Genomic DNA, 21336 nt, shown 5'->3' with positions numbered 1-21336 from the left:
ATAAGCAAATGATGCCTCCCCTGCTGATATTAAACACTTTGTGTAACTGAATCAAAAACGCTTTGAAAGCTTCAAGTTAACAGTAATCAAGTTCTACAGTTAACACACAGTGAAGTAAAATGAAGTCACAGGGGAAATTTAGTCCCAAAAGCTCTTGCTTTTGGACACTACTCATGATCACAAAGTCTTTCAGGGTCAACATAAATGAAAGTGTTCTTCATGCTAACAACTATAAATACCCAGTGATATTTCTTTGGCTGGCACTGGTTATTTATCCCTTTCCATTCCATTTACTCAGCTTTCTAGGAAGTGGCTTAATGCAAGGCTCTGAAGGCTCATTATTGCTCTCTGTCATTGCCTAAATTAGGACAAATAAATAATTGTGCTGTGCATTTAAAGATAAGTTTTGTAATACTGCATTCTATAAAGCATAAAATCAGCTGCTCTGAGAGGCATGTGTGAGCTGGCCCAGGCAGTAGTTTGGATTGGAGGGGGGTGTGTTTTCCCTTCCAAAAGCTGAAGAAAGATGAACTGAAAGTAGCATTTGGGGGGGGATTTAAAAAAAGCTTGAGCTATTCTTTACTTTTTGTCTGCCATTCTCCCCAAACACAGAATCATCTGAAGATCTTCTAGTCCAACCCCCCTGCAGTCAGCAGGGACATCTTCCACTAGATCAGGTTGCTCAGAGCCTTGTCCAGCCTGACCTTGAATATCTTCATGGATGGGGCCTCAGCTGCCTCCCTGGGCAACCTGTTCCAGTGCTCCACCACCCTCATGGTGCAGAACTCGTTCCTAACATCCAATCTCAATCTTCTTTTCTCTAATTCCAAACCATTGCCCCAGGTCCAATCCCTACAGGCCTGTGGAGAGAGTCCCACTGCAGCCTTCTTGTGAGCCCCCTTCAGGTACTGGAAGGCTGCTATTAGGTCTTCCTGCAGCCTTCTCTTCTCCAGGCTGAACAAACCCCAGCTCCCTCAGCTGATCTTTGATGTCTGCATGTACAAGGTCTGTCCTTAAATGCATACTCCAAGAAAGCAACAGCCTCCTGGAATCTGAGTTCTCTTTCCACCAGCACTACTATAAATGGCATTTGAAGTTGTATCTGCATTTGCATAGAATTGTCAGGGTTGGAAGGGACCTCAAGGATCAGCCAGTTCCAACCCCCCTGCCGTGGGCAGGGACACCTCACACTAGATCAGGTTGCCCAGAGCCACATCCAGCCTATCTGTGCTGTCCTGCTCTGGGTTGCTGGTTAGACTGCTCAGAGTTCTGCAGTGTCAGAGTATATTGGTATTTGTGGTCCCCTTCACCACAAAAGCTTCCAGGTGAGCTTCACAGCTCACTTCTACACCAGACACCACCACCTTCAGCAGAGCAATGCTACAAAAACTGCCTGGCTGTGTAGCTTTGCATTAAAGCCTAACCATTCACCTGGACTTCTAAGGTGTTTTGGCTCTGAGCTTTAACATGCATGACAGCTTTGAATCTTGGTCTCTGAGTGTTTGGATTACAGAAGACACTGAAGATGATCAGCCATTGAGCTGTTGCATCTTGCTTATGTTCTTTGACTCTTCTCTAAAGAACTAATCCAAAGCATAGCCCACTCTTCATTTGGCATCCTTCAGGAGTTCCAGGTCTCATTTGTTAGAGGACTATAAATAATGTGGATTTTTCTCTTTTCCACCCAGGCTGGAAAGCAGTAAGTCAGCTTTTAGTCCCCACGACAGACACATCTTAAATTATCAGTGCTCTGAAAGAAAGGGAAGGTTCTAATTCTGGAGGCTCTCCTGACAGTGAGATTCCAATCATCCAAACACTTGGTTAGCTGTGTTTGAACTTGGAAGAACCTGAGCCAGAGTTGTTGTTTCCTTGTGTGGAGCAAGACTGCAATCGACAAGCTGATGTTCAGCCCAGGCTGTGGGGGGTTCTTCATGGCCAAAGGCACAACAATCAAGCAGCAGAGAGGGACAGAGATGGCCACTTGTACACAGAGGTTCAGAAAGCAAGATACAAAAAAAAAAGGGCAGAAGTGCAGGGTTATTTCCCATGACTTTATTCAATCAGTGCTACTCAGCTGCCTAACAAAGAGGAGTACTTTAAAGCTGGTTATTCCTCATTTTGTTTGGTTTCCATGAAGCATTTTGTGTTCATATTTAACAAGGACTGCTGCAAAGCAAATTTGAAGCCTTGGTGATGGCAGAGGAAGAATGCTGTGCTGAGATCTGGGAACAGAACACTACCCTGCTCTGAGAATCCTGCATGATATTCATAGGAAGTGATAAAGCATATGCTTGTGAAACATGTCATCTGCTGTGATCCAAATACATTTGTGTACACTTCTTTCTCGGGAATAAAGGAACATGGGGACCAAATTCAAGCAGGAGAGAGTCAACAAGAAGGAATTTTTAATTGCCCCTTTTAAAATCTGCCAATTCTTAAAAGTCCTTTTCCTCATTAAAAATACTTAAATTAGTTTCACCTCCCCCTTCCATGATTTCCTAACCAAAAGCAATGTTAAAAAGTAATCTATAACTGTCCTTACAGTTGGTGTGTGATTTGCCTTTAGTAGTACATTAAATGCCCAAGTGAGTGTGAGTCTCGGCCCAGAAGGCAAATGGCATCTTGGGCAGCATGAGAAGCAATGTGGCCTGCAGAGGGAGAGAGGTGATTCTGCCCCTCTGCTCTGGTGAGACCTCACCTGCAGTGCTGTGTCCAGCTCTAGAACCTTCAACAGAAGAATGATGTGGACCTGATGGAGTAGGTCCAGAGGAGAGCCACAAAAATGGTCAGGGGGCTGGAACACCTCTGCTGCAAGGACAGGCTGAGGGAACTGAGGTGGTTCAGCCTGGAGAAGGCTCCAGGGAGACCTAATAGCAGCCTTCCTGAAGGGGCTACAAGAAGGCTGCAGTGGGACTGTTTCCAGAGGCCTGCATTGACAGGATAAGGGGCAGTAGTTTGAAGAGGAGAGTGGATGTTAGGAACATGTCCTTTGCCATGAGGGTGGTGGAACACTGCAACAGGTTGTCCAGGGATTTAGTTGAGGCCCCATCCCTGGGGATCTTCAAGGTCATGCTCAACAGGGCTCTGAGCAGCCTGATCTAGTGGAGGATGTCCCTGCTGCCTGCATGGGGGTTGGACTAGATGACCTTTGGAGGCCCCTTCCAACCCAACCCACTCTGATTCTATATGTGAACACAAGTTCCTGTGCTCAGTTACTGCACAGATACAGCAGTAACTTATGGGGGGGTTTAAAGGAGTTGCATTTAATTTGTATCCAAACATCAAACTTAGCCTTTTGCCACTCTCACAGTCAGTGTTTGCATCAGGGGCATGATGCACCAAATGTGTTTGGAGGTTTAGATGTGATCCTGTGCTGACCAGGCTCTCACAACAAGCTGCTGGTGGGGTTTGTGAGCAGCTTTAAAATGAAAAATATATGAAACTAAACCCTGCTTTGCAAGACAGAAATGTTGAAGGGAACCTTAACTTGAGCACAGCAATCTAGCAGCTTCTAGTTCTCAGCTGCATAATATACCTCCTCTTAGCATCTGTTCCATATTGACAAGTGTGAGTAGGTGGTAATCTTACTCTTCCCCCCCCTCCCCCCTCCTCCTTTCCAGCCAAATGTCATGGGAAATAATGTTGAGTGGGTAATGCCCTTCTGTTTTGCTGGGAACAAGCTCCCAGGATATTCTTTGGAGACCCTCTTGTCACTGATCCTAATTGGCTTGTGTAATTGCAAAGGGAGTGAATGTTGCTTCTCTCCCTGGGCAGGAAGGCCTGGCTGGTAGAGGTGACCCACAGGGACCTTACCTGTGGTGCAGGGAAAATCCCTTAGACACTGTTTCTGACCCTTCAAAAGGGAACAGAGGGAGCTAATGTTTCGAGTGGTGAGATTAGAAGGGTGTGGCAGGTGCCTGGGTATTTTTTATGCCTTTCAAATTGAAAAGTGCAGTTCTGAAAACAAGGCTCAAACCCCTTACAGTCTGTCTCGGAAATCCACAGGCAGGCTTGAAAGCTTAGAAGTGATCTTTGTCTGAAGGTGAAAAGTGTCTTGTACAGTCTTCCATGCTGCATGCTCTCTTCATTAGCTTAGCATAATTGGAAGATCTGAACCATAATAGGAAGATCTGAAGTTCAGTAGGATTTAGCTGAAATTCCCATCAAGAGGTGCCCCAGACAGGCTCTGATAACCTCCAGCTTGAGCCTTGCACATTTGAAATCTAATTTTGGAGCATTTTTGTGTAAGAGCCATCTTAAGGAACCACTGTGCTGCTCTTGACAAGCCAACAAATCTGAGTGAGAGCTTTGCTGAGGCATTTCAGGTCTAATGAACTGAAGTGGCCCATTGCAGCTCAGGAGGTGTCACCTATGTCTGCTCTTCCACGCTTGGTTTCAGGTGGAACCTCTGTCAGTTGATATCATTTTTCAACAGACTTCTAAAGGTTCATTGGCCAAAAAAAAAAAGTTTCCTCTTTCTTCCTGGTACAAGACTCCAGCTAGAGCTCCTGAGACAGAAGAGAAGTGCTGGGGGTTTGCCCTGAGCTTTTAACTTCATCAGGTGGCACTTGGTGCCGTGGTTTAGTAGTCACGAGGTCTTGGGTGACAGGTTGGACTTGATGACCTTTGAGGTCTTTTCCAACCTTATTGATTCTGTGAGAGGTTTGGTTTTGTTCTGTTTTTTTTGCTGCTGATGTTGCTTTTTGGGGTTTGTTTGCATATTTGACTAGAAATTAATTGGGTTTGAGTAATGGCTGTGATTTGAGGAGTCCACATCTTAGTGTTTCAGAAATCAAATGCTTCCTAGCAAGTCAAAGGTACCAGGAACCCTGGCAAAACTTCATGCTGTTGTAGCAGCTTCTGTTGGAGGAGGCTGGAAGACATCTTAAGATGCTCTTTACAAAATACTGAGCTGTGCTGTGAAATAGTTTGTGGAGCTCTGTTTACAAAGCAAATCCAATTGCATCTACCCAAGGAAAATAAGCAGTAGAGCCTTGGGAATCAAAGGGAAAGTGTATCACTCCTAGGTCACCTATGGGGAATGGAGGGAGCGTGCTTCAAAGAGGAGGACTGTGCCAAGAAATGTTTTGGTTATTTAATGCTTGGGTTAGTCTAAGAAAGCTGAATTGGCCTAATCTCAGCACTCAAATCATAAAAATGAATTGCTGTGCTCCTGAGACCTGCAGTGGCAGTTTATAATGCCTGGGAGATAGGTATGTGTTCATTGTGCCCCTTGGGAACTTGGATCAGCGTGTCTCTGAAGAAGCTGGGGCAAGGCAGAGCATTTCTCTTCCCGCTGCAGACAAGGACAGCTTTCGTCTTCTCACCGGAGAAAACGTGAGCAGAAGGGACAGGATGTTGGAACAGGCAGGATGCAGACAGCAAGCTGGAGGTTCATGGGCCTCACCAAACCTCATCCCCTCACTCTATGCCCAGAGGTTGACTGGGACAGAATGAAAAAGTAGCATTTGCTGGTCTTGTTCCTCTCTCTTCGTTTAGGAGAAGAATGTGCTAGGGAGTACCCTGCCTACGCAGAAACTAGTCCTGCTGTGCTGTGAAGAGCTGGCCATTAGTTCAGCTGCAGATGTTGGATGGTGACACTCTTAAATGGAGTTGAAATATTCATTTGTATGAACCACCTTGGCAACTCCTTCATCTAAGGAACTGATCTTTACACCAGGCAGTATAAAGCAAATCTCCATGAAGGGAGACAGGGCTATACCCTGAAAAAGGCTTTGGCTAAGAGCTGATAGGACTTCAAGCTTCATCTCTGCATGAGTTAGCTGCAGTTAGTCACCTCCTGATTATCTTTTATATCCTTCTAGGAGTTCTGGTTTCCTTGGTTTTTCTTCAGTGCACAGCATGTTCTGTGTGGTCTGTGTGAACTTGCAGAATGTTTATAAGTTTGCATTGCAAGGAGTTACTGGAGACACAGTCCAAGACAAGCCACTGTTCCCTTGGAGGATCTTTGACTTCTGAGCCTGTGTTTGCATTCCTTCAGGTGATGATAATGGGAAGAAGGCCAACAACCCCAACCACTGTAACTGCATCATAGACCAAATCTTCACAGGTGGACTGCAGTCTGATGTTACCTGTCAAGTCTGCCAGTAAGTAACTTCTTGTTTTGATTGTGTGCTGTGATGTGAATCTGTACACCCTCCAGTGCCAGGGCACTTGAATATTTTATCTCCTGAATACCGACAAAAGAGCAGCAGAATCCCAGCAAGATGAGAACAGCTTAAATACAGCATCAGCTAAATGCAATCAGTTCCCAGTGAACTCTTGTATGTGAAGTCACATCAAAAAAGCTACCTGGAAAGTACCACAGGTTTGTGGGCACAAATGAGTCTGCAAAAGGTTGTTCTTATTCAAGTTCATAAGAAAAAGACTTCCAAGATCTCCCTGGGTTTGGAAGGATGGTGGTCTGGCAGTGCTGGATTAATGGTTGGACTTTTGATGATCTTCAAGGTCTCTTCCAACCAAAGAGTTTCTGTGACTCTGTGTAGCTGCCACTGCATTTGAAGAAACTGGTGACCCACAGCCATATTTTCCTTCAGCTGGGAGCCTCATGCTCCACAGGAGAGGTTGCAGAGAAGTTGATACCTGATGTAATATTCTCAGGTGCCAGCAAGTGAATGTTTCACATGAAAAAAGAAAACTCTGCTACTCTGTGCTGGAGCAAGCTGACTTCTCTTTCCAGATGTTTGGTGTTGCCATGGTGCACAAGTCAGAGTTCTTGTTTTCTTTCCAATTCCATGTGCTGTCCTGCAGATGGACTTGAGCTCTGCCTCTTCGACTCTGCTTTTATGCTCAGTCTCCTGCAGAGATTTGCAGAAGATTTACTGCAAGGAAAACCTATGAAATTTTGCTCTTTGCCTGGTAGAGCCACAGAATTCTTGTGAGCTAATGAAAAGCTTGATGTGTTATGACCCAGTAATGACATTGATGAAAATGCACAGAATCACAGAATGTTTAGGTGTTGGAAGGGACCTCAAAAGGTCATTGAGTCCAACACCCCTGCCAGAGCAGCATCACCTACAGTAGAATCATAGAATTGGCAGGGTTGGAAGGGACCTCAAGGATCATCCACTTCCAACCCCACACCTCACACTGCATCAGGCTGCTCACAGCCACATCCAACCTGGCCTTAAAAACCTCCAGGGGTGAGGCTTCCACCACCTTCCTGGGCAACCTGTGCCAGTGTCTCACCACCCTCATGGGGGAGAACTTCTTCCTCACATCCAATCTGAATCTACCCATTTCTATTTTTTGTCCCCATTCCCTCCAGTCCTATCACTTCCTGACACCCTAAAAAGTCCCTCCCCAGCTTTCTTGTAGCCCCATTCAGATCCTGGAAGGCCACAATTAGGTCTCCTTGGAGCCTTCTCCAGACTGAAAGCTTTCTTTTGGCCATTGTCAGCTTTTGCTCAAATGAAACTGGGGAAAGGCAGAAGACTGTGGGCTGCATTAGACTGGAGAGTGACAGACACTAGTTTCAGAGGAAGAGAGAACTCCAAACAGTAAGTGCAGAGAAAGCTTCCAGACTAGGATCTTAGACTCCTGAAGTTCTGGAGTTCTCTTAAAACTGTCAATGCTGGAAGAAAAGATTTGAGTCAATAGAAGTTGAAATGTTGAGAAGCTTTTTCTGTAGCCCAGCTCTTGTCTGACCCAGAACATATGCCACTGCTTGATGCAGTTATTCTTTGGCCTCTCAAATGCCAAATGCTGTAGGATGCCAGGATGAACTGCAAGGCTCAACTCGGTGAACTGCTGGATAGCAAACAGATTTGACTCACTTGGATCCAAGTGGCTTTAAGCAGCATCTTCCATGACTTGCCCAGAGAATGATGCTTCTAAACTAGTTGGGTTGCATGTGGCTATCATCATAGATGGTAGCACCAGAACAAGAGGGCACAGTCTCAAGCTGTGCCAGGGGAAGTTTAGGCTGGAGGTGAGGAGAAAGTTCTTCACAGGAAGAGTAATTTGCCATTGGAATGTGCTGCCCAGGGAGGTGGTGGAGTCCCTGTCCCTGGAGGTGTCCAAGGTAGGACTGGACATGGCACTTGAAGCCATAGTGTGGTTAGTCATGAGGTGTTAGGTAATAGGTTGGACTTGATGATCTCTGAGGTCTTTTCCAACCTGGTTGATTGTGTGATTCTAGTGTGACCTCTGCCTCTGAGTAGTAACCTTTCTTGTTCCCTGTGAGCCACAGGGCTCCAGTGAGTGGGAGGATGTATGAAATGCCTGCGTTTTGCACTTGGTACCTCACACACAAAACATATGGCTCATAAATATTCAGCAAAACAATCAGGTGTGGGAAAACACTGGGGAGCAGCTCCGGTTTCTGTCGTCTCCGGGTGCCCTCTAGAGGCGATGTAGATCCCAGAGCGCTCCCGAGCGTCTGCTGTGCTCCCTCCAGCGAGAGGAGACACTGTGTTCAGTGGTGCTTCCTTTAAACCCGCAGTCAATGGCTTTGCTTTTCCCCAGTGGCGTTTCCACAACGATAGATCCTTTCTGGGACATCAGTTTGGATTTGCCAGGCTCCTCCACCCCGTTCTGGCCGCTGAGCCCAGGGAGCGACGGCAGCGTCGTGAACGGGGAAAGCCATGTGTCAGGCACCACCACCCTCACAGACTGCTTGCGAAGGTATGCACAGGGCTGGGGGGGGGGAAGAATTTGGCTTCATTCTCTTCCCCAGGTGACACTGAACAATGGGAGTTCAGCCATGCTTTGCCATGGCATTATCCCCAAGCAGCAGTTCTATACCTATTTTAAGGAGCTTTTTTTTTTTGCACAAGAGAAAGTGAGAAGGCAAAGAAGGCTCAGAGCAGCCCTAACAATGAGCAATCAAACCCAGCTGTCATGTGATACAGAAAGAAAACAGTTTTTACTTTGGCTGCTGCCAGGCACTGTGGTTTTCAGTGACTGAAACCACTAGGGTCTGCCTCCATGTTGTTGTTTGTGGCAGCTGAGCAAGCACACAGAGTTCACAAAGCATTTGATGTCTAAACTATAAGATCACGTAGGAATCTGATTTTCCTATAGGCAGAGCTGAGGGTCAGCCACTGCTGGCTTTGCTGTGAGGGTGGCATTAAGAGTGAAAGGAATGAAGCTTGCAAAATTAGGATGGTGAGAAGAAAAGGTAGGAATCCTAGAAACAGGTGACTGGGGAGAATGTTGGGGCTTCAGGTACAGTTAACTTGAATCTTTCAGCAGATCTGAAAATGTTCTCTTGTGGCAAATGCAGATATTTGTCTGAGGAAGAGGTAACCTGTAGCCTAGGGCAAAGCTAACCCTCCTGAACTAAAAATTGATAACCTCTGACATCTGATTTCTAACCTTCCTGATACTTTTAAAGGTCATGTGTAAAGACAACAAGGGAATTAGTACAAATGAGAAACTGCTGATGCAGGAATGCAGTAAGAGGCAAAACCAGTCAAGTTTTGGTGATTTTCCTTTAATGTGGAGATTAATAGAATCAGGGAGAGGTGATGAAAGGAAAAACATCAAACCATCCAGCTTCAAAGATACTCTGAAAGAGTATGGATTTGGGGAAAGAAGTGGAACTCTAACAGGTAAGGAGGATATGTCTAGGTTTTCACCCAGAAGTTAGCAAGCAGGTTTGCAACCTCAGGTCAACCAGTGTGGCCATGCAGCTTGAAGTTGGTTTGGAGAGGGAAGGAACTGAGCAGGAATATGACAAAACCCAGAAAGCTGTAGGCACTCTCAATACAACTACACCTTCATAAGCCTTTTTGTTTGTTTTTCTTACAGACCTGAGAGAGGAAAAAAAAATAATTAATCAAACCCCAAACCCAGAGGATAGAGAGGTAAAGGAGATAGGCTGCATAGGGTAGGTAATGGAAATCTTGTTAATTAAATTAGGAGAGACCATGAGGAGTTGATTATCATTTAATGCTGCATTAGTTATACACATAATCAGGCAAGGTAGAGTTAGTGAGGAGCTGATACCACGCTGCCCTCCTGTCCTTAGTGTCTGCATGTAGGCAAAATCAATTCTTTCCAAATAGTTCATCAAAAAAAAATCCTAGGTTTAGGGCAGCCTCTAGGAAGATTTGCCCTGTGGGAGCCCAGACCTGGAGGGAAAAGGCTTGGCAGTCCATCCTCATGGCCTTTTCTGTGCTGACAGCTTCTGACAAAGTGAGAGATGTTTTGCTGTGGTGTGTTGTGAGAACACAGAGGCTGTATATTTTCTCTAAGCAGTTCTCTGTCCTGTAATGGTCTCTTCCTGCAGCTCCCTTGAGCAGTGCTGTCTGAAAATTCTGAAGGAGACTTTTCTAGTTGTCAACACTTGGGTTTGCTTGGAAGATGTCTGTATTTTGAAAGGAACTTTGTGTTTACAGCCCTTTCCATCTCAGAGCTTTGATCTTAGCCCTGGAGGGCTACAAGCTAGAATAGTGTCCTGCAGATAGCATGCAGCTGAGCACAGAAATTGTGTCATCTTGCTTCAGATCTTCCTTATCGCTGTTTTGGGGTCTGAGAATGAAAGGTCTTTGCTTTCTGTGTGGAAATTAGCTGTCCTGTTGCAGGAGATGAACTGACATTTAGCTTCTCTCTCAGACACTGCTGCATTTCAGTGCAGTGCTCCCAAGCTGAGCAATGGTGAATGTCAGATGTGGATATCTGAACCACAGCACCTTAGGTGCTTATAGGTGTTGGGTTTATTCAAAGTGACACTTAGAAGCCATGACCTCTCTCTTGTGGTGCCAGTGACCCACAAGTAAAAGAAGTGTTTTCAGCATGTGTGAAAATTTGTCTGATGGTTTTGTGCATCCCTTTGCCTTTTAATGTTTTCTTTCAGGTTTACAAGGCCAGAACATCTAGGAAGCAGTGCCAAAATCAAATGTAGTGGTTGCCATAGCTACCAGGAATCTACCAAACAACTCACTATGAAGAAGTTACCCATTGTGGCCTGTTTTCATCTCAAAGTAAGTTCAGAGGGGGCAGAGAGAGCAGGGGATGTACATTTATCTCTGAGAGGATGAGCTAAATTCCTGGACATGTCTTTTGGCTTTCACTGACTAATCTGTTCTGATATAAATGAATATAAAGAGCAGCTTGCCTGCTCAGCTAGATTTTCTATTAAGATAGTATTACATTATCTATAATGCAGCTTTGCAGTATGTCTGGGGGAACCTGACTAATCAGAATCCAGAAATAAAAATGGAAGGCAGGTCCAATCCCTGAGCCAGTGTAGAAACCCATCTCCAGCAGCACTTCCTCATCCTGCATGGTTAAATTTTCACCCTAAACATTTCTCCTGGAAGAATGTCGCAGAGGAGCTCTGTGCTGAAGGAACAAGAAGAGAGAATGTACCAGTTGCAGTGCAGAAAGCTTCTTGTATCTTCCCAGCTGTGATGGTGTTTTCAGTATTTCCAGTCCAGTTTCTCTCAGATGCAGTCATGAGACACAGTGTCATAGCTGGTGCCCTCAGATAGTTGAATCCTCTACAGTTTAAGCCTTAGAGTAGGACTGGTGTAAAGTAGACACCTACTGCAGCACATGGAGGTCATTCTGTGTCAGGAGGCAAAGGCACCTTGAAAGAGGGATGCCACAAGCAGCCACTGTAGCAATTTAGCTCATCTTTGATCTGCTTGAGCTTCTCAGATGCACACCTCTAAAGTCTTGAGGTGTCTCCTGGGACAGAATGACCAAGTCTTCTCATTGCTAGGCTGCAACTGGTGATCACTGGCCTCAGCTCTTGTCACCAGTGTTTCAAGAAACTTGTTCTCTGATGATGATGATAGTAATGTCACATCAGCCACATAAAGACAACCAACACTTGGCCTCTGCCCATGGTGACTGGAAACAGCCAGCTTTAAATGGCAGCTTGCATGCTGTGTCCAAATGGAGGCTGGTAGGGCTTCTCTTCCCAGTGGAGGAATGGTGAATTGAAAGAACACACTCCAGCCTTTTCCTCCAGAGACCTGGTTCAGTTGTTCAATTCTAAGGTGGCTTCTAGGCTTTGAAAGTGTTGGAAGTAGACCTTTATCTTGTAGCTGTCATGCAGAGTGCATGCTGAACTTCACTGTAGCTTGCATCGAGCTTTTCTGGCTTATTTTCCAGTAGCTCTCTAAGCTAGGTCAGTACATCACATTTTCCAGCATGAACAATCTGTGTAACTCCAGTGTCAGTGAGCCAGTCACAGGCTGTATTCAAGAAATGATTGTGGTTTGGAGCTGTAAAATGCATAGCAGCTCTGTATCCAGCATGGCAGGGACTGCAAACCTGTTCTCAAAAGCTGATTAGTACAGAAGGTTGTTAATGAAGCGTGGAGGTCCTGACACAAAAGCAGAATGCTGGGGGAAGGTCTGGATGTGTACTTGTGAGAAAAGATTGGTTGTGATGTCTGCTGGGAAAAGGTGTTAGAGGTGGAAAGAATTCCCTCTGATTCCCTCATGCCTTCAGGTGTTCAGCTCTGTGTACCAGGAGTGTTTCAGTTGCATCCTGAGTGTTAACCACGATGATTGCAGCGTTTTGTGCCAAAGATTATCAGCCTGGATGGAATGGATAATAGCACAGTTCCTTTGTTCTTCTTTAGCTGTTTGTGGTCTTCCTGAAGGGAGTTCTTGCAAGACTGAGTTGAGGTTTCAGGAGTGCTTGGCTGTCTGCTTGGCTTTTTGGGGCAATTTTCGGGGGTATGTAGCTCTTAGTTTTACCTGATTGCAGAGTAGTTGGCAAAACATACCTAGGAGATTCTCCTCTTTGGGTGAGGCAAGGTGAGTGTGCTCAAGCCTTTCCCTACACTCAGCTGAGTGTTTTTGGTACCCAGAGTGACTGCTGATTTTTTGGAAGCTAGCTTGCTTTCCCTAAGTGATTGTGCTGGCCTGGCCATGCAGAATGCTGGTGTCTTTTCATGTGTTACAGCCCAAAAAAAGCATAGAGCCACAAAAGATAAGAATTACAGAAGCCTCCATTTTTCACATCTGGATCTGTTGCTAGGGAATTGTTATGGCACCACAATTGGAAAATAATTAACTTGAAGTGTAAATAGAGCAGAACTTCTGAGAAATGGGGAGAGAAGCTGCCTTGAAATAGAAACTCATTCATCTCTTTCTGGTATTTGTTCCTGTTTCCATTTAATGTTCAATCAAGAAGCTGAAGAGAGGCTGGTGGGTATTGCAGCTCCTTCTGGCAGAGGGACAAAGCCTTTTTTTATGATCATCCTCCATTTTTGCCTTTGTTTGAATTGGTGCTTCTGTGTAGGCTTCACTCTTGTCACTTGAGATGATTGGATGGGTGGATTCAGTGCCTGAACCTGATGGCGAGCTCTCGTTGTCACCAGCTCTGTGTGCCAGCGTAGGCAGCAGCCATGTGTTTGGATGGTGCAGAGTACAGATGAACTCTGGGTAAAGGCTGTGTGTGCTCTCACTGTTTAATGTTGTTTCTCAGTGTCAGTTGGCAATCATTCTGTATGTATAGATGTTAAGGGAAACAATCTCATCAATACTGTGGGTTTCTTCCCCAAACTGGGGCTTCCTTGTCTGGTAGGAACGTGTTGGCATTTACAGGGGGTTCCCAGCCCACATAGCTGAAACAAAACAGCTGAAGCTATCCTTGGATATTGACTGCTAATATAATTCCTTAGAACACTGATAACAGACAGAAAACTTTGCCTGTCTCTAAAGAAAAAAAAAAACCCTTGTCTTCCACTTTGTCTGCAGCGGTTTGAACACTCAGCCAAACTGAGGCGAAAGATCACTACGTATGTCTCGTTTCCTCTGGAGCTGGACATGACACCATTCATGGCTTCCAGGTGTGTACCAAGTCCCACAGCCCTCAAAGACCTGGGCAGAGCTCTTAACCACTCCATACATGTGCACCATGAAACATGCCATGTTCCTGACCCAAGGCTACAGAACGGTGTGGGTACTTCTGCTGTAAGCCTCTCCTTGCAGTGTGGCTCTTCTCTAGTTTTTAGGTAAACCATTGAGTTTTGAGTGCCAGAAAAGGCTTCATATGGAAACAATTCCATTTTTTCCCTCTTGGTGTGTTATGTTTCTGGCTGAATGTTAAAATTACAGGCTCAGATCCATCATGCCTTCAGATCTCTGCTTTGGTGCCATCAACCCTGGTGGCCACCCACCAGTCCACTTGTGTAATTAGGCAGGCTGGACATACCCTAGTGCCTAATGAGCATTCCTGAAGTGAGGAAAAAATCCTTTTTTACTTCTGCACACATGCAAACCTGAGGGGGGTTTTGTTGTTTGTTTTGTACCTTCAGCTTCTGTTTAAATAACACTGCAAGAAGGAAGAAAAAACCAAAACACCAAACCAACCAAAACCATAGGCCAGATGAAAATAAGTATTTCTCATGGGCATTGAAATGGAAGCAGTAAGACTTCTACTACCTCCCAGGTTTGGGGAAGGGCATGGCATTTATTTAAGTACAGCTGTAGGAATGGAATTTAGCCAGCTCAGTTAATGAGTATTTGTCAGGTGTTCCATGCAAATACACAAAGAGGATATTCAGATTTCATTTATACCTGACAAAGAAAGCCCCCAAATGTGGCAGCTCTTAATACAGGGGCTGAAGTTGATGCTCCTCTTTTAAAGCAGCCATTTCAAACATTGCTTTCCCCCCACCTTCCCTCTCCAAGAGCAGGAGGATGTGCTTCTGCCAGCACATGAAAGTGCAACCTGCCCTGGGTGAACCTGCTCTCACAGGGGGGTTGGTCTAGGTGATCTCCAGGGGGTCCAATATCATTCTGTGACAGGAGAGCCCTGAAACTCTGTTCAATCAGTGTTCCATTAAGACTATGGTTTATTCCAGTATATTCTGGAGATTTGGAGACTTCCTTGTTTTCTCTGTAGTGAATTCTCCCTAGATAGAGGAGAAAGAACAGGCTCTGCTGATGAGAGGTACCAAGCATAATGGAATATGGATGGGATAATCAGCAGGCAGAACTCAGGGAGCTGAATTTCATCGGCTGTGAAATCAACAGCACAATCCTATTGCTGCTGTCAGAACACAAAATGAACTTACAAGTCAGGGCCAGGATGATTGACCCACCAGAGGATAAAGGATTGATGTAATTAGATCTTTTCCCCAGGTTTCAAATACAAATCTTTTCTTAACCTGTTTGGAAGCTTTTTTTCCTGGGTCGGACATTTGCCGTAAACAAATCTGTGCGCAGCGCTGCGGCCTTGACCAGGAGCAGAAACGTGTAGCACTGGCTGTGGGAAGGAATAAAGCATCTTTAGCATCCCAATCAGCAGCCCTGCTCTGCTGCTAAGCACACAGCCCTGTGTTCAGCAAGCAAGGCTGTGTCATGTACACTGCTCTAAGTGACTGGATTTTTGTGTGTGTGTGTGTTGCAGTAAAGAGAGCAGAATGAACGGGCAGTACCAGCAGCCGACGGATAGTCTAAACAATGATAATAAGTAAGTGGCACATTCCATGGCTCCTCTTGTCACAAGGTAGTTGGCTTCTAGAAGGAGGATAGACAGCCTGCTGGATGTCCTGCAGGCTGAAGTGCTTTGCCAGAGCTGACCAGCACAGTAAGTCTGAACTGGGGAAAAAGAAAAAGCTTCATTCCCTCCCTGCAATCTTCCGACCCTCCCGTGGGATTGTGGCAGCTGACTTCCAGATCTGAAGGTGATAAGCCCAGCAATCAGTCTGTGAGGAAAATGACAAGCTGTAGTTCCAGTGTTAAAAGGGATGAATGTTGTCCTTTAGAGAATCATATTTCTATTGCAATAACAAAGAGGGGTCCAGAGGACTGAAACAGAAGTTTACAGAACAGTAAGAAAGTTCCAAGGAGATGACTCCCAGTAATTCCAGACTCTTGGCCAGGTATTGATTCCAGTCAGAATAAATGGCAGGCTGATAGGAGGCTTGCTCAAGAATGTAAAGACAGTGCAACTGAAAGCAGTCTCCATCACTTGATGAGAACAGAGATGGTTGCCCAAACCTTGTCTTGATTCTGTAATAAGGTTCCAAGTTTGGTTTCTACAGCCATGTGCTGATGCTGTGTATTTAAATTCTTCTAAAAGACTGATAGATCACACAGCAGATTTGGACACCAGGTCTTAGAGCAGTTGTCACACAGGAAGGTAGCAGGGAGGTGTTACCTGTGGTACTACACTGACCAATTCATTTGGTCTGTGGGGTTAGCAAAGACCTGAAAGAAACACAGCTGATCACAGTTGAGGTCTGCTCATGACTGAAGTTAACACTGAAGAGGGTTAGGTAAAGAGAGTAAAAGCATCTGGGCTGCTTAGTTAACAGCTGAGACAATCCAGTCTATCTAGGACTAGAGTGATGTCCATCCTAGGTGGATTAAAGGACCCCACACTAGGAAAAGAGTGGCTCCATAGACAGTCATCTGAATAGGTGGCACCACTTGTTGTGGCACCACTGTTGAAAGAGCTCTGACTGTCAAACACAAGTAGGACAACATCAAATGAGCCTGGAGAGGTTATTTTACCACTGTGCTGCTGGTAGGGTCCCAGTTTTTGGACAGCACACCAAGGAAGAGTTAAAGAGAATGGAGAACATTTGAAAAAGAGGCACAAGTATATTTAAGATTGAAAAGAAAATCTTGCCTTAGAACAAAAGAGACAAAGCCTTCAGTCTTGCCCTTTTTAAGACAAGACAAGGAAGAACACCCCAAAGTTAAGAGCAACCTGATCAGTCTTATCAGTACCTTCCTTTGGAGCAGAGCTGTGTCTGCGAGTTCTCAGGCTAGCAGGCAAATGCACAGCAGCAGCTGGAAGCCAAGGCTGCTTATGTTCAGCATTTCAGAACAGGTACAGACTTTCCACATTCAAGGCAATTATTAGTGCAGCCATTTACCATTACAAACACTGAAGGTTAGCTGTAGTTAAGATGACCTCCTTCCCCAGCCCTCAAATGCATTTCTCTGGTTCACTGGAGTAACTCATTCAGGGAAATAGGTCAGGCTGGGTGATCAGTGGGGCTTCTTCAGGGATGCATCAGTATTGATCTATTCCAGAAGAATATTTTGGGTATAAAAGAAACTTCTTCACTGAAGGAAAGGGTTGTTCAGCACTGGGACAGGCTCCCCAGGGAGGTGGCTGAACCCCCATCCCTGAAGGTGTTTTTGAAAGAGGCAGAGATGTGGTTCTGAGGGACACGGTTTAGCCGCAGACTTGGTGGAGTTAGGGAGTAGTTGAACTCAATGATTCTAAAGGTCTTTTCCAACCAAAATGATTCTATGATTCTAGAAGTCTTTGCTAGCCAGCATTGGTAAAGCTGCTGGCTGCCACCAGACTGGAATCTTGGACTGATAGCAAGACAGGAAAAGGAAAGTGTGGCTCTTTTCCCCGGGCAAGGATGCTCTCTTCCCACTTAGTGTTAAGAGCTGGTGTTGTACTGATGGGTCAGACCCTTTCCTGTTGCTGTACATGCTTATGAGCACATGCTTCAGTTGCTTTTCCCCTCCCTTTTGATCCACATATTCATTAACCTTTTTTCTGTGCCAGGTATTCCTTGTTTGCAGTAGTTAATCACCAGGGAACCTTGGAGAGTGGGCACTATACCAGCTTCATCCGGCAGCACAAGGACCAGTGGTTCAAGTGTGATGATGCCATTATCACCAAGGCTAGCATTAAGGATGTGCTAGACAGTGAAGGGTAAGTTGGCAACTGGAGAGGAGAGAGGGAGGGAAACCTTCACCTGTGTTGGGTTTTCCTTCCTTTTCAGTTAAAAGACTCTCATTATAAAGAAGATGTAATTCCTCTCTCTGAATATCTGATGTCCCTCTCTGTGTATCCATCAGCTTTCCAGGATCATAGAATCCTAGAATCACAGAGTTGTTAGGGTTGGAAGGGACCTCAAGGATCATCTAGTTCCAACCCCCTGCTCTAGAATCCTGGATCTGTTGAAAGAAGAGGAGGGGGAAAATGAGGGCTGGCAGCTGCCAGCAGGGTCTGTTACTGGTTCTCATGTCCCAACTCTTGCTCTAATGGAAGGGGCTTTGGAAACCAAAGGGACGTGGGCATCCAGTGTAGGACTGGCATTGACCTCCACGACAGAATCCAGCCTTTGTCCACAGGGTGTCAAAGATCTGAAGGGGGGTTGGATGTAGATGATCTTTCGAGGTCCCTTCCAACCCCCTAACGTTCTGTGACAAGCCATTAAGAAAACACAGGAAGCCAGAGTGGCACAGCTGCATGGGAGGCACGGCTAGGACACAAGCTCATGGCTTGCAGTTGCTTTCAGGCTGGCATCTTGGTGTCAGATGCTTGCATTGGGCTTGCACTGGGGGTGCAGGGCAGCAGGGGAGGGCATCTTGGTGTTCCTCCCTGGAAAGGAGCCCCAGGGGCTGGTACATGTTGAAGAACAAGGTAACATCTCAACTTTTAATTTTCAGCTGTGGCAGGATATGCCTTTTCCCTTGTGCTTGTAATGATTGCTGCCATTTCCCTGGGGTGCTGCAGGCACAGGCACTCAGTTAGGAATTTCATTTTTTAATAGATTCTACCTTTTGGTTTTTTGAACTTCAACCAGGAAGTGAAACAAAAATATCTCTAAGCCCTAGTGTGAAGTGCTTTGCCAGTGTAACTTCTGCTTTGAGGTCAGCAGAAAAATGAGGTTTGTCTTTTTCCCCCCCCCCAAAATCCCCAGTTCTGCTCCTCAGATGGGGTCTGGCTGCCGGAGAAACTGCCAAGGGCAAGGAGCAGAGGTTGTGTGACACAGCTGCTGCCCATCCAGCTCATTAAAGGCTGCTTTGTGCTCTGATCCGTTTTCCCTGGCTCAGATAAAGGCTGACACTCAGTAGACTTTCACTGTAGAAGGGAAGCTCCATAGGGTGTGAGATGGAATGATGATAATTGGCAAGTCTCAAGAGTGCTTTGAAGCGTTTTAAGAGAGTCGTGCGGTGACCCTGGCGGTGCGGAGGGGATGCAGGGACGAGCCCACTTCCTTCTGACAGGTAACTGCTTGAGGGCTGGGTTCCCTCACGTAGCAGTGCACAAAGTAATTAAGGGCAGGAAGAATTTCATCCTGCTAAAACACCAGATTTCAGTACAGATTGAGCCAGGAGCTATTTGAGTTGCATTTGAGTGGGACACATGAATTCTCACCCACATGCGCTTGGTTCTTCCTTTACCTTCTGTACCAGTAAATGGCAGCAGCCCTGGGTGCCTGCTGCTTTGGTGACACCACTCCAAAGCAATGGCTGCATCTTGAAGCACTTCCCTTGTGTTCTGTGTCATGATGGTGTCAAGTGGATGCTGCCTGTCTGGCTACCAACACCGTCCAATCTTTCAGGTTGGAAGCAGATTGCACAACAAGGTTTGACTGTTTGAAGTACAACTGTTCAGTTCCCTGAGTTGCTGGTGAAATTGTGTCAGCTGCCTTCCCTCCTCCTCATCCCTTGGGTGCTGCAGGGAACTGACATGTCCCTGGAATGGCTTCAAATTGGAAAGCAAAACAAAATTAACAGTCCTCCTTTCTTAGGGTCATGAAAATGATCAGGGGATTGGAACACCTCTGCTATGAGGGAGCTGGGGTTGCTCAGGGAAGCTGAGGGAGCTGGGGTTGCTCAGCCTGGAGAAGAGGAGGGTCTGAGGAGACCTTTATAGAAGCCTGCCTGAAGGGGGCCTACAGAGGGCTGCAGAGGGACTGTTTGCAAAGGCCTGCAGTGACAGGACAAGAGGCAATGGTTTGAAATGAGAGAAAAGGAAATTTAGGTTGAATGTTAGGAACAGGTTCTGCACCATGAGGTGGAGCACCGAAACAGTTGCCCAGGGAGGCGGTTGAGGCCCCAACCCTGGTGTGATACTCCAGATAAGGCTCTGAGCAACCTGCTCTTCAGAGGCTGTCCCTGCTGACTGCAGGGGGTTTGGCCTAGAGGACCTTTGGAGAGATCCCTTCTGACCCAAACCATTCTGTGATCCAGCAGCAAGCTGAGCTGTAACCTCTTGCTTCCTTGCAGGTATTTGCTGTTCTATCACAAACAGTTCCTGGAGTATGAATAGCCTTATCCAGCAGCTTGTCTCTAAACAAGGAAGAAAATAAGCAAGCCTTCTGACTCGACACACAAACCTACCTGAAATGAAAAGACCTATTAAAAACCAACTCGCACTGAGCTGTAACAGGACCTACTTGACACTGACTCAAAGCCTGGTGGAGCAAGAAATGAACAATGTCCAAGGTGTTTGCAGTCCCACGAGGACAGAAAAGGGGGGAAAAACAAAAAGTAACCTAAAAAGAGGCTCCAGTCAGTCACTTAACAGAGGAAATACAAAATGAAAGGAATGCTCTGGGTGGGGGAAACGGGAGCAGAGGGGGCCGGGCGCTGGTACCTCTCCTGTGCTCCTCCAAAATGTGTGTGGGAAGGCCAAGGGGTTCTACCCTCATCTCCATCAAGCATCTTCTCCATGTGGTGCTTCAGCTCCAACGACCAATCATATACCAGTTAAAAGTTAAAACAAAAGTAACACACACACAAAAAAAAAAGCCCCAATCCAAGCCCATTTTTTTGTATGCCTATGGGTCTGAAAGCAGCAGAGTGGAGGAGGAGGAGGAGATGATGACACCACCTAAAAGGACTTTGCAAGTATCTTTTTATTTGTGAATTTTAGTTATTAAATAAATACAGTATGAAACTCTTAGGCTCTTGTTTTCCCCCCACCCCCCACCCACCACCACCACCACCAAGGAAGTCCTGGATTGTGGAGCTGAAGCTGCAGTACCGAGACAGGTTTCCAAGCATGCCTGCTGTGCCTGCACAGGTAACGTTTCAATGCCATGGGACTGCTCCTCACAGCATCAGCACAGATTTCTCTTCTGTTGGAGCCCTTTTTGTTTGGTTGGTTTGGTTTTTGGGGGTTTTTGGTTTTCTATAAATAGCTATTTTCTTATTTTTATTTTTTTTTTTCTCTTCTTCCTTTTCTTCCCTTTTTTTTCACGAGAATGAACTTCATAAATGCAACCCTCAGTAAAAACGAATGAATTGGTGTGTTTATACTGTAAGAGTGGCCTTGGTTCTTTGGGCTGGGGGTTTGGGGTTGGGTTTGGTTGGGTTTTTTAAGCTTGTGAATAAGTTTGGATTCCTCAATTACTTTGTTTTGTTGTTGCTGGTTTGGGTTGGTTTGTTCCCTCTCACTCTCCTCCTCTCACTCTCCTCCTCTCACTCTCCTCCTCTCACTCTCCTCCTCTCACTCTCCTCCTCTCACTCTCCTCCTCTCACTCTCCTCCTCTCACTCTCCTCCTCTCACTCTCCTCCTCTCACTCTCCTCCTCTCACTCTCCTCCTCTCACTCTCCTCCTCTCACTCTCCTCCTCTCACTCTCCTCCTCTCACTCTCCTCCTCTCACTCTCCTCCTCTCACTCTCCTCCTCTCAC

The 21336-nt window shown here is 45.9% G+C and overlaps 1 protein-coding gene across 2 annotated transcripts in view; it reads left to right on the top strand.

The window, feature by feature from the left end:
• USP22 (ubiquitin specific peptidase 22) overlaps positions 1-20633 on the top strand; it is a 106351-nt gene extending 85718 nt beyond the window's left edge. For both annotated transcript variants that reach the window (XM_054180301.1, XM_054180300.1), the window contains 7 exons: positions 6002-6107; positions 8488-8646; positions 10823-10949; positions 13686-13777; positions 15343-15405; positions 17470-17619; positions 19926-20633. In XM_054180301.1, coding sequence (XP_054036276.1) covers positions 6002-6107; positions 8488-8646; positions 10823-10949; positions 13686-13777; positions 15343-15405; positions 17470-17619; positions 19926-19968 — 740 coding nt within the window. In that variant the 3' untranslated portion in view covers positions 19969-20633. The remainder of the gene's footprint in view (positions 1-6001; positions 6108-8487; positions 8647-10822; positions 10950-13685; positions 13778-15342; positions 15406-17469; positions 17620-19925) is intronic.
• The last annotated feature ends 703 nt before the right edge of the window (positions 20634-21336 follow it).

Source organism: Dryobates pubescens, chromosome 4 (genome assembly GCF_014839835.1).
Source record: "Dryobates pubescens isolate bDryPub1 chromosome 4, bDryPub1.pri, whole genome shotgun sequence".
Lineage (NCBI taxonomy): Eukaryota > Metazoa > Chordata > Aves > Piciformes > Picidae > Dryobates > Dryobates pubescens.
Note: the sequence above shows the minus strand (reverse complement) of the source record. Positions and strands in the feature narration are given on the sequence as shown.